The sequence below is a fragment of the Eleutherodactylus coqui genome, chromosome 5, assembly GCF_035609145.1.
Source record: "Eleutherodactylus coqui strain aEleCoq1 chromosome 5, aEleCoq1.hap1, whole genome shotgun sequence".
Lineage (NCBI taxonomy): Eukaryota > Metazoa > Chordata > Amphibia > Anura > Eleutherodactylidae > Eleutherodactylus > Eleutherodactylus coqui.
Window position 1 is genome coordinate 37,255,031 of NC_089841.1, and position 14,059 is coordinate 37,269,089.

Sequence of the window (14,059 nt, forward strand, 5' to 3'; positions counted from 1 at the left end):
TAAGAGTGTCTGAACCAATCTGAGACTAGGAGAATGATTGGAACTCCTTACACTTTGTTCTTCTTGAGTATAGATGACAAGAGCAGGGGAAAGAGATAGCGGTGGGAGAAATAAGTCCATAGAATTAATACAGCACTTATTGTGAACAGTGGGTCATGAGCTCTGGACAAGAACTGTAAAATTATGTGCTTCAGGCAAGAGGCCAAGAGGTCTATGTCCAGCATGCCCTAAAGCTGGCACAAATCAGGGATAAGACGTCAAGGAGAAGAGACCGCTCTACAGCATTCATTTGTTGCCGACTGAAGTAGTCTGTGACCCAATTATCTACCCTGGGAATGTGGACTGCCGAAATTGCTGGGATGTGGTCCTCCACTTAGGACAGGACCCAAGGTGCCTCTTTTATGATCTCACTTGTGATTTATGTGTATCACAGCCATGTCATCTTCTGTTTCGATCTGAACTGGATGCCCCACAATGGCTACTTGTCAATGGCAATAGGAAACAAGGAAAAAAACCTTGGTGCTCCAGTAAATTGGTATTGAAAGAAGGCAGAAGGTGACTTACTTCGTAGGGGTGTCAGTGACATTGACACCCCTAAACTCCTGGAAGGCGTATAGTAATGCAGATAAATTTGTATTCGTGAAGTTCCAATGAGGCAAGGTTTATTATAGGGTAAAAAACAACCCGTTTCGGCTTCTACAAACGATTCATAGACGACATCCTTCCTGTCCGGGACGGCCCTCTGTAGTAGCCGGATTACACGCAGGGCTCCGACTCACTGCAGACAGCCACCTCATAGCCGGAGGGTGCTGTAGTAGCCGGATTACACGTGGGGCTCCGACTCACTGCAGAGAGCCACCTCACAGCCAGAGGGTGCCGTGTGTCACTGCAGGAGCTTCGCTAATGCTCTGATTGGTTAATCGAGCACCACGTCAACCAATGATAGTCGGCGCTCAATTAACCAATCACAGCCATTCAATGACATCAGCTCACTTAGAACTATCAGCTCACCGAACTTAAGTGTTCTGAATGTTTATGACTAGCAATGTTTAGCATGGATGAGACTTAAATGATCTTTACAGAGTAAGGATGTCAATTGCAGTTAATCTAAGGACTCTCCTGGGTTGGGGGTCCGTCTGTTTCCACTCATTGCAATTTTGAGACCACCATAATGAATGATGAACCGATACAAACGAGAAACCACAGGAGTGGTGGTTTGTGGTAGGTGGGGTTGGACGGCCACCCCCCACACCCTCCAAAAAAAAAATGTTTTCATGATTCATTATGCTGTTTAGTTTTCACGAAGAGTTAGGTTATATAGAATAACTTGTGTTTCTTTTCATATCCCAAATTGGGTTCATAGTGTCGGGATAGGGTTGAGACATTTGTTGCTCACCTCTCTCCAGTCTCTCCAATCCGCTTGGATTTCCTAATGTGGGCACTCTACCTGGAATTTTTGTTGGGCTTACCGTCCCAACCCAAACTTCACTTTTGCTTAAGTTTATTATTTTGTTGGTTTTGGATGTTTACAAAATGGACTATAGAAATGTAGGCATTCCCAACGAGTCCCTTTAGACACCATCTTTCAGCCAACTTCACCTCCCTCCATGGTAGTTATTATATTGCATAATGTCAAGGTATATATCTCCCCTCTTAAGAAACAAAAAGCCTTCTCACAATACCTTAACCTAAACCTGAGATAATTTGTTTGCAAGAGACACACTTGTCTTTATCCTCCATGCCTAAATTTCCTCATTCCCAGTACTCTAGAGTATACTCCTTAGTTGCCCCCAAGAAACAGCAAGGAGTTTCGACACTACTACACAATTCACTCCCAATCTCTATAAATAAATCTGAAATTGAGCCTTGGGTAGATTCGTACCTCTTTATGGTATATTATAAGACCAAACAAATTGTTCTGGTAAACTCTTATGCACCAGTGAACAATCCTTATAAAGTTTTTTCCATAATAACTAAGCAGCGGGCGTCATCTGGATGGGAGACTTTATTATGGTGCTACTCCACTCCCTAGATAGATCCTCGGGGGGCCCAGATTAGATAAGTGCAGCACCAAGACAAACACTAACCTCAACTCTGAGGAAGTTGGCACTAGTAGATATATGGAGGGAAGTCCACGGAACAGAAAGGGGATATGCCTTCTTCTCTAACCCCCATAAGTCATATTTCCAAATTGATTGGATTTTATCCTCCACAACCCTGCTGTTGCACTTGCACAGGTGAGGCATATCCCGTGCGCGTAGTCTGACCATGACATGGTTTATGCCCACTTCCTTGACTAGTTTGGAATTAGTCATCCGAAGAGATGGCACTTAAATGAATCCCTTCTTAAAGATCATGTAACCCCTGCTGCAATTTCTGAACGCCTCAATACATATCTCTCCACGAACATTAATCCAGAATCACAGCCGGTGTGGATGTGGTTAGCCCATAAAGCTTTCATTAAAGTTCAAATAATTCAGATTGCCTCGAACAACAAGAAAGAGAAAACACAAGCCTGACTGTCCCTAGAAAGCAGATTGTGCAGACTAGAGACTGCAAATCAACAAAGGCCTAGTATCACACAAACCAAAACAATAAGAGACACAAAGATCTAGCTAAATCTCCTATACTCTGCCAGTGCGGACAAAGCTTTACAGTGGACACAATCCCAATACTTAAAATTGGCTAATAAGCCAGATACATTTTTGGCAGCAAAACAGAAATCTGTGGAAAGAGTTCCTACAATACATTCAATCAGATCAAACAATGGCAGCTGCACCTCAAGCCCTAATTAAATTGTTCAAATATTCAACGGGTTCTATAGCACATTATACAAATATAGACACCGAGAAAAGCCATTAGACCCCTACAACTTTATAAAAAAAATATTCCTCTGCACGTTCTTAGGATGCAACAATTAAGTACTGGTAACCTCAATAACATAAATCAAAGGCACAACCGTGCAAAGAAAACACAAAATAAAACGGGGGAATTCTCTCCCTATACTCCCCTAGCCCGGGAGGGGGCCCTGCCTGCTCGGCAGACCGCCTGCGCTGATAAGTGCGAGCCTGCACTCGTGCTTGGGCCACTGACCAGTTCCTATCTGGGAGCCCTAGCACAAAACAAAAAGAGAAACAAAAACCAAACCAAACAGCAAAGCACTTAGCTAAAAATGAAGAGCTTCCACCACTCTGTGTAGCACCGTCGCTGTCCAACATAGAACTGAAGTGATTGACCAGCACAGGGGTCAATGCTAGCACAGTTTAAATAGCAGCTGAGCTAGTCAGCACCAGGTGATGAATGACATCACTCTTGCCACTACCACACCCTTCAGCTCCAGGAGAGGTAGGAATGCCGCTAAACCCTGGTCTGGCCTGAAAGCAAGGTGGGAACCTCAGAACGGCTGCAACATTAATAGCGCCCATAGGGAGCTACTTAACCAGCCTATCATGAGGGAGGAAGTGGAGGGGACGATAAAAAATTTAAAGCCAGGTAAAGCCCCCAAGCGCTCATATTACACTCATCCCTAAGCCCAACAAAGGCCACACTTCTGTAAAGCATTACAGACCAATATCCCTATTAAACTTTGACAAGTATTTTAGCTAGCCGTATTAATTGCTTCCTACCTGCACTTACACAAAGACCAAGTAGCATTTATCCCCTCCCGACAGGGCCCGGACAAAGTGAGAAAAGTTCTTGATCTCATACATATTTCACAAACACCACTTGTGGTCTTGGCGTTAGTTATACAAAAGGCCTTCGATAGCCTGTCCCAGGACTATCTCTTAGGGGACCTAGAGAGAGCCGGAATAGGAAGAGAGTTTGTGAGAGTGCTACGGGCCCTCTATTTTAACCTCTTGGCCCAGTTGAAGATCCCTTCGTCCACTCCAAGATCTATAGCCATTCAGAGGAGTATAAGGCAGGGCTGCCCCTTGTCTCCGGCCTTGTTTGCATTAGCTATAGAACCATTGGCTAGCCTTATTAGAGCAAACCCCTATATAGCAGGCATTAATTGTGAAGCGGACGAACGCAAGGCAAGCTTGTTTGCTGACGATATTCTTTTCACCTTGACCAGGCTTCTAAAATCAATCACAAATATCATGAAACTACTAGATACCTTTGCATCGGTATCAGGACTAATAGTGCATTTAGATAAAACGGAGGCACTATACCTAAATATCCCCCCACAGACACAAAAGCTAATCTGCAATCTCCCTCCATACATCATGGGTGTCAGCTGTTTCTTATAGCTGACACCCGCAGGCAACAGCCCCAACTAGCCGGGGTGATCGGGGCTGTTAACCCTTTAAATATCACTTAGAATTCTAAGATGAGATCACAGGGAGCCATGTGGGTGTCATGGCAGCCGGGGGCCTTCTGAAAGGCCACCGAGGCTGTCTTGGCAGTATACATATCAAGCCATCCCCATGGGGGGGTCTTGATAGACTGCCTGTCAGATCGCAGTGTGATGTTATGCTATGGCATTACATCATACTGCAGGAGCAATCAAAGCATCGCAAGTAGTCCTCTACCTCTAAGGGGACTAAAAGAAAATGTGAAAATAGGAACAATACAGTTCTACTAATTATTAAAAAAAGTAATAGAAGTTAAAAAAAATGCTTTTGCCAGATTTGCAATAAGAGAATCTAAATAATAGGGCAAAAATACATATTTGATATTGCTGCAGCTGTGAAAGTGCGATCTATCAAAGTAATGCATTATTTATCGCACGCGACGAATGTCCTAGAAAAAAAAAAAAAAACCTCCAAAAATGCGCTTTTTTGGTCACCCCGTTTCCAAGAAAAAATGTAATAAAAAGTCATATATATTCAAAAATAATAACAACACAAGCTACAGGACGTACCGCACAAAATGAGCCCCCACACAACTACGTCGATGGAAAAATAAAAAAGTTATTAAAAAATTAAAGATCTTTAAAAAAAAAGTAGTACAGCAAAAAAACTGTATATGTTTGGCATCGTAGTAATCATACTGACCCATAGAATAACGTTATCTAGTCCTTTTTGTTGCAGTTTGTGCGCTGCAGAAACAAGACGCCCTGAAAGAGGGCGGAATGTAGATTTTTTTCCGCATTTCTCTCTACTTTGAATTTTTTAAAGGTTTTTCAGTACGTTATATGGTACATTAAATAGTACTATTGAAAAATACAACTCATCCCTCCCAGAGGCCTACTCTCTGTCTTTTGTTGAAAGTGGGGGAACGTCACTGCCAGCACACCGCTACTGCATTTGGTTCTGTCCTCACTAGTTTGGGTTAAAATTCCCTGCTGCTGTTAGCTAAGGTAGTGGCTGGTGATTGCCAGCTCTGTAGGTCAGCCAGTTGGTACGGTCTCAGCTGCGGTGTTGTGTTTGACAGCTCTATCAGCCAATAAGCTGCTCCCCTTTCCTTATATAATCCAGCTCTTCCTGGCTGAAAGTGCTGGTTATTTCTGTATCGCTGATCTAGTCTGCACTTTCAGTTTATCTGTCTGTTGTCTAGCTCCGGTCTTCTGGTTAGTTCCCTGAGTTCCTGTTTGCTTTGTATTCTGTGTATTTTGGCCTTTCATTTCAAACCTAATAAAATGTGATTTAAAAGTCAAATCTACCACATGGCACCATTAAAACCTCAGCTCATCCCGCAAGAAACCAAGACCTCAAACAGCTCTGTTAGTGGAAAAATTTAAAAAAATGTATTGGTCTTAATGCAGTAATGCAAATAAAATGTTATTTTATGTTTTTCAAGTGTTTTGAAAAGGTAGCAACACATAAAAAGATGTATACATTTGTATCATTATAATCCATAGAATAAAATTTCATGTGTTACCTATACTCTGCAGTGAATGTCATAGACCTAAAAAAAAAAAATACAGAATTTGTATTTTTTCATTTTTAGCCCCCTAAAAAAAATTATATAATATAATGCATGTGAAACAACACACTATGTTTATCCTCAAGTTGTGCCATGGAAATAAATCTAGCCCCTGCAATAAAAAAGGCCTTATGAAAGCATATCAGCGAAAGAATAAAAAAACATTATGGCTCTTGGAACACGACGATAAAAAAGAAAAAAAAGTTTGTTTTTTAAATCTCAAAATAGAAATAACCCCCGTCACAGTATGGATTAAATAATTAAAACTAAATTTTATTATAATTCATTAAAATACAACCCATAGGGCACACCAAATAAACAATCATTTGCAGCCCTCCAGGACTATGTGGTGATGTTATTCCCCAATTCTGTGCATGAGGAGAAAAACCTCTAATCAGTAGGCCACTCTGATGTATATTAGTGGAGCAAGATCCATTATTTTCCAACATCCCACTTCTGGGAAAGTTCTACTGGTTCCTGGTTATTAAGCGATAGGGTAACCTCCCATCACTTATACCAATTCTTCATGAACGTGGATAGTGGATTTTCTTTTTCAAGAAGTAGATTTTCTCCTTCATAGATAACCACCACTATTCTCCCATGGGGGCACTGATATAGCTTATTGTCTCACGAAATGACAGTTTCTGTACTTCGTGTCTCACTTCATATATATCTTCTGTATTTCGTATCAAACTTCATATATGCCTTCTATATACCTTTGACGCGTTTCCCCGCTAATTACGCAGGTTATCAGGAAGTATATTTATTCCCTTAGAGAAGGGTTTAGAAAATAAACACAGAATATATTTCTAATAGATAGTATCTTCTTAATCGACACAAATGGATCGCTTTGCTCAATCAACCATGAGATGGATCATGCCCAATATTCCACTTAGTCGCTTAAATGTTATTGGGAGCGCTATAATGCCTAATTTGGTAATATGGCTCGTCTCTTTCTTACAGGAGGAGGGGGTCTATATAGTGTAAAGGTGAACCATGGATAAACTAATTTTGTGTATGACTAATTAGTCTCCAATTGGTCAAACCTAGGACATATTTGTGGATTTTATCGCTTAAACCACTCAATTCACCAATATCCCCCATTAATAGGTGTCAGTTCCTCGGGTTTTTGTGTGAGCTTCGTATTAATTTGTTGCTGTCGTGTAACCTTGTTTGTATGGATTCCTCAGAGGGGATAATATGCAATAGGAGGTATCAATAAGTTTCACTATGCCTATTGCAGAAGTGGTTCTTTAATAAAATAATATGCCTGCCCTAAGATGTTGGAATCAGGGAATCCTCAGCAGAGTGGTTCATGTAACCAGAGGATAAAGCCACCTGGCAGGATGGTGGATAATGTTCCCCTCAGAGGTAGCTGCAAGAGGATGTTCTGTGTGAATTCTTAGCGTATATCTTGCATTGACTGGCTTTATGATGCAAGTCCCTACATTGAGGTAAAGCACAATCTCAGATAACGATGGCTAAATATATGAGGCTACATAATTCACACTTTACTAAATACTACTAGATTTTGCTGGCTGTATAGAACATATTGTCCCCTTTTCTAGCAAAGGTTCCCCCCATAAGCAAACAGATAGAAGGTTAAAGAAAAAGCCAGTAGTTTATAGCCTTGGTGGTAGGCTAGAGAATATATGAGGCTCCCATGCATTCTCAGGCTTTATATAGCTACCTCAAGACCACCCATGGGTTGGCTTAATACCCATTGGCCAATCATAGGTTGTCCTGCAATTTACATGTGTTTCACAACAATCCTTTTGCCCAACTAATCGCCACTTATTATGTCCCCAGTTTGGGTTATATGGGTTAAAGTGCAATAAACTACTGCTATAAATGTAAGCTGGGTCGCCTTATATCCACCGCATGTCATTATTCATCTCAGGTGAATGCTGCTGTAGTTTACTGTTGCCATGGTAGCACATGGGCCAGGGTTAACTTCTCCACCCCTTCCTCTACAGCGGTCACGTGATCAGAGTCTTCCTGGCCTTGTGACTCGGTCACATGACTGAAGATTGGGGACAGTGTGCCATTTTGGAAACTGGCAATAATGGCATGAGATTATTTTCCTTTATCGCTTAACTAAGTAGCAAAAAGGATGAACTCCAGTATGTAAATCATTTATTCATTATAATTCCTACCAGGAGATATTTATACATATTTTAGGAAGTTGGGAACATGTTTATATACTAAGGTTATAATTTTCTGTATTATGGCGTATTATGCAGGGTATACTGTAGCTAACTTAATTTCAGGGTGTTCAATACATTGAAAACAATAGTAAGTGTATTTATACTTTATTTAATTACCCCCTACTGTCAGCATCACTCATAAGGCTTTCTTTATTGGGGAGTACTTGAGGTGATTTTTTTGCAGGGTATATTCAAAGAAAACAATTACATAATAGATTTTCATTGATTCCCTTCGGATGCACTGAAATCACAGAGGTGAGGGAAACAAAAAAGACTTATTCACAGAAAAAGCCAAAAATACAATACCTGAAGGTCTGCACTGTGTCTAATCTATATATCCACAATGCTTCTTTTTGAAGCAGCAATGGATCGATGTCTCCTTTCCTGTTGTCTAGTATAACTAACTCGATGCACACCAAATCACCATTGTGTTTTTCCCACACGTGATTGGCCAATGATGTATTTTCCTTTCGGCGTATATTCCCTAAGTGGGCCAATACGCGTCTCCTTAGTTGTTGTTTTGTCCACGTATTGCAGTGGGCATGGGCAAGTTATCAAATATACGACATTCATCATTTGACAGTTTATGAAATTGCAGATTGAGTATTGTTTCTCATTTGTTGCCGCGATGAATGTAGGGGCATGCGGCGCATTTGACTCAAATATATGTGCCTTTTGGTTTTGCACTTCCCAGCAAGTTTTTTTGTGTCAATTCTGGTTTGTAGTGACTTTTTACCAAGTGGTCATGAATGTTTCGCCCTCTCCTCTACGTTATACTGGGAGATTTTGGAATGACCTGTACTAGATCTCTATCATCCCTTAGGATGTCCCAGTATTTGTTCACAATTCGCCTGATGTCTGAATGGCTGGTGTCATAGGTGCCTATGATCCTCAGTTCCTTGCCGTTTGTTCTTTCTTTTGGGATTAATAGCTCTGTCCGTTTTTGTTCCCTGGCATGGTTCAGGGCTTCATCCAGGATTTCTACTGGGTATTTTCTGTCCATGAATCTTTTTCGTTATTTAAAACTTTCGCTTTGAAAGGATGTTTCTTCAGAGCAATTTCTCCGTGTTCTTAGGAAATGACCTTTCGGTATTCCTTTTCGGAGCGCATAAGGATGGGAACTGTCCCATAAAAGCAAATTGTTTGTTGCAGTAGGCTTACGAATCAATTCTGAGGAGATGCATCCGTCTCCTTGTAACTTAATTCTAACGTCAAAAAATATAATCAATGTAGAACGGATTTCTGACATGAATTTGAGATTCAAGTTGTTTTGATTAATGGCGGACACAAAATTCATTAATTCGTCAGGCGGGCCAGTCCAGAGAATCAGGATATCGTCAATAAAGCGCATCCAATTTAAAATATATTGTGACCACTTTTTTCTTCAGCAAAAATAACTCTTTCCTCCCACCAGCCCAGGTACAAATTTGCGTATGATGGGGCACATGCCGTCCCCATCGCCGTATCGCTGAGCTGGTGGAAGTACTCAGAGTTAGAAATGAAAAAAATTGTGAGCTAACACAAATTCAAGGAGATCAATCACAAATTGGTTGTGATGGTGATACTGAGAGGCTCTTTGGGATAAACAATGACGAATAGCAGCTATACCACCCTGGTGTGGATTAGAACTATATAGGGCTTCCACATCCAGGGTGGCAAGGAGTGTGCCAGTGTTGACAGAAATCCCCTCTAGCTGCCTTAGAAGGTCCATTGTATCTCTCACGTGAGAGGGTAATGCCGTCACGAAGGGTCTCAAGATTTCATCAACATAATATCTTGCATTCTGTGTCAAATTGTTTATCCCCGAAACAATCGGGCATCCTTTTAAGGGATACAGCCCTTTGTGCACTTTGAGTAGTGCATAGAATGTTGCTATACTCGGGCAAACGGATGTTATAAACTTAAATTCGTTATCATTTATGCACTTCATTTCCTTTGCTTTTAGAAGTTTTTTCAGTGCTTCTTGGTAGACTATTGTGGGAGCAATTTTTAGAGTTGCATAGGTGTCTCTCCTGTAGTATCGCTAAGCACGTTTTCATATTTTTCTTTATCGCCGCCCTTATCAGACATTTTAATTATGATATTCTTATTATTTTCCAAAGCTTTCAAAGCTTGCAACTCCGATCGAGTCATATTCCCCGATTTATATCTCTTTGGTTTTAGTTCCCTAAGTTCACGAAGTATCAACTTCTCAAACATCAATTTCCGGACTATGTATTTGTGGGGGGTTAGACCTATTTGGTCGCTTCAAAGTAGAAATAAAATGTAAAAAAAAAAAGGCACAGCTTTTGGCAATCCATGCTTGAGGAAAATCAAATTTGCACCTAATGGTGTACATTTATGTTTTACTGTATGCAAGTTTTGGTGTAAATGATAATAAATCTGTCGGGTCACAGGAAACATGTCCCATCTCGTTAAGTCCGCGCAATTTTTAGAAAACTGGAAAGCACTGTGCAACTTGCAAAAAAAGTCATTTTTTTTGCTCATTAACGTGTGACAAAATTTTTGACTTTTTATTTAAAAAAAAAACTGACTCAAGAACCTAAATAAATTTCACCCCAAGGCTCTTTAGTACTTTCACTTGTATCAAATCTAACATTACTTTGACTGCAACAGGTTTTTTTGTCTTTTACATTAAAATGAGTTAAAAACAAAATGGCTGCTTCCCTGTGTGAGTTCTTTGATGTTTAAGAAACTTTGTTTTGCGGGTAAAAGATTTCTCACATTCTGAACATGAAAATGGCTTCTCTCCTGTGTGACTTCTCTGATGTATGACAAGTTTTGATTTCTCTATGAAACATCTCCCACATTCTGAACATGAAAACGGCTTCACTCCTGTGTGACTTCTCTGATGTCTGACAAGTTTTGATTTCTCTATGAAACATTTCCCACATTCTGAACATGAATATGGCTTCACTCCTGTGTGAGTACTCTGATGTCTGACAAGTGAGGATTTCTGTACAAAACATATTCCACATTTTAAACATGAGAAAGGCTTCTTCCTTGCGTGACTTCTCTGATGTCTGACAAGTGAGGCTCTCTCCATAAAACATTTCCCACATTCTGAACATGAATATGGCTTTACTCCTGTGTGTGTTCTCTGATGTCTGACAAGTGTGGATTTCTCTCCAAAAAACTTCCCACATTCTGAACATGAAAATGGCTTCTCTCCTGTATGAGTTCTCTGATGTACGACAAGTCTTGTTTTGAGTCTAAAACATTTACCACATTCTGAACATGAATATGGCTTCTCTCCTGTGTGAGTTCTCCAATGATTGATAAGTTCTTGTTTTTCTCCAAAATATTTCCCACATTGTGAGCATGAAAATGTCTTCTCTCCTGTGTGACTTCTCTGATGTTGGGCAAGTTTTGATTTCAGTATAAAACATTTTCCACATTCGGAACATGAAAATGGCTTCTCTCCTGTGTGAATCCTCTGATGTCTGGCAAGTGAGGATTTCTGTCCAAAACATTTTCCACATTCTGAACATGAAAAAGGCTTCTTCCTTGTGTGAGTTCTCTGATGATTGACAAGTGAGGCTTTCTCTGTAAAACATTTCCCACATTCTGAACATGAAAACGGCTTTACCCCTGTGTGTGTTCTCTGATGTTTGACAAGTGTGGATTTCTCTCCAAAACACTTGCCACATTCTGAACATGAAAATGGCTTCTCCCCTGTGTGAATTTTCTTATGTGAAACAAGACTTGATTTCCTTGTAAAATATTTCCCACATTCTGGACATGAATGTTTATTCTTCCCTGTGTGAGCTCTTTGAGCTTTTCCCCTGCTGTGATTTTCCTTATCAGCCTGTGATGAATCAGAAGATGGGAGCTGTGTAAGATGATCAGAAGATAGATCTTTACTGTGAAGGGCTGGGAGGATATCTAGGATATTGGCAGGTTCTTCATATGTATCTTGTGTGATACCACAATCCTCTGCTTTACAACCTGCAGATATCAGATGTCCCTCTGAGCTCCCGATATCGTCATCTGCCAAGAATAAAGCTGATTTTACTATTCTTTCCTGAAATAACCTTAACATTATTTAAGACAGTGGGGGGGGGGGGGAGGGGGGGAGATTAAAATCTATCAGTAGTTCTGACAGTGAGGACTAGTAAATCATGATGTTTAGACACAAGTTGTTCTTTTGCAGTTTCCCCTTACTGAGGTGAAGCCTCCATCTTCATAGATCCATGCATTAGTGATCCTTTCACCACTATTCTATTAATTGCTCAATGGAGAATCCTAAAGGTTTAGTGCTAATAGCTGGTGTCCATCTCACACACTCCCTGATAGTTGCATGCAAGTTTTCATTCAGGGTAGCAGTGAGCAGTAATTGTATTAATCTGAAGTTAATACAAATAGGATGATAGAAGGAAAAAGTTTAAACAACTTACTACAATCTGTGTTTCTGGAGTTGGGCAAAAATATTTGCATAAGCAACAGACCTAAAAACGTATGTGATAATCTGGCTTTATAAATCACTAGTTGTGACTGTCATCAATCATATGCAGCCTCTTGGGGATCTGAAAAAAGGGGCATTTAAAAGATTTTACAGCACCGCCCTCCACAAGCCTCTGGTTATGGTTAATGGAAAATCACCAAGCTCAAGGTATGTAAAAGGAGGATTTTTGCCTTAAAGTGAAAGTCCCTTTCTCTATAGCACTCATTGGGGACAAAGGACAATGGGTATAGGCATGACACTAGGAAGAAAAAAAAAAGTTGGCTCCCCCTACACAGGTCATACCCAGACTACAGGCTATTGGCTAAATCTTTTGTAGGAAAGCAGTAGAAGCACATGCTTCGAAGAAACCAATGTCAGAAGACAAAAGAATAGAACAAACCCAAGAACATGCTACAACTGGGAAGAAAAAAGTGATTGTTCTCCTTAAGAGAAACCAAGTAATCCTGTAGATATGATACCTTTTAAGGGCTAACAAAAATACATGATCTTATTGCAAGCTTTCATATCCTCTCAGGACTCTTCCTCAGGCATAATGAAATTGGTTTGGATGGGGAATACATAATTACAAATGTACACACATGAAAAAGATACAGAAATCTGAGACTGATTTGTACTTAAAACAATACCAGACGAGATGAGCGGAGAGGTAAATATTTTATCAGTCCACTGCTAAGGAATGTGACAGTTTTATGATCTTGCATGTGCTAGGATGTGACAGGCCTGTGTGTTATCTCTCCTTCAGAACTGCACATAAGGCCTCTTTCACACAGGCGACACGGCATCGCTGTGAGAAAATCGCAGCAATATCGTATCGCTGATCCGTGCGATGCCGCTGCTATTTCTCGCGGTGATACCGCAACTTTGTAGCGCTACAAAGTCACGCAACTTTGTAGCACCACATGCAAGGATTTTTGGGGAAGACTTGAAATATAAGTCCTTCCGCGAAAATACGCTGTAGCTGAAGAAAAAAGAAAAGAAAAAAACACACGTACATCACCTGTCCCACGCTGTCAGCCCAGCCGCATCTTCTCCCTGGGTCTCTGACACAGATCATCTTCTCTTCTGGCCCGGGGATTGAAAAATCCCCGTCTCCTGGAAGCGCTGGCTGTGATTGGCTGATGCTTAGCCAATCACAGCCAGTGCTCGATCAATGGCAGTGATTGAACCAATCTCAACCATTCATCGAGTGCTGGCTGTGATTGGCTAAGTGTCAGCCAATCATAGCCAGCACTCGATGAATGGCTGTGATTGGTTCAATCACTGATGCTGATGCTTAAGCCAATTACAGTCATCGCTTCCAGAAGGCGGGGATTTTTGAATCCCCGGCCAGAAGAGGAGAAGATCACTGCCGGGGACACGGGGAGAAGATGCGGCCGGGCTGACCGCGCGGGAGAGGTGATGTGTGTGTGCTTTTTTTTTTCTTCCTGCAGCCAGGGCTTAAATTTTAGCTTTGACAGTAGGATTTTTTTCGTGTGATGCAACAGGGAGGAAGGCTCCATAGAGAAACATGGACTACAAA

At 40.9% G+C, this 14,059-nt stretch overlaps 1 protein-coding gene across 1 annotated transcript in view; it reads right to left on the reverse strand.

The window, feature by feature from the left end:
* Positions 1-14,059, reverse strand: part of LOC136628740 (zinc finger protein 585A-like) — a 406,543-nt gene that overhangs the window by 29,999 nt on the left and 362,485 nt on the right. Inside the window, exon 12 of the mRNA XM_066604842.1 lies at positions 10,728-12,065. Coding sequence (XP_066460939.1) covers positions 10,728-12,065 — 1,338 coding nt within the window. The remainder of the gene's footprint in view (positions 1-10,727; positions 12,066-14,059) is intronic.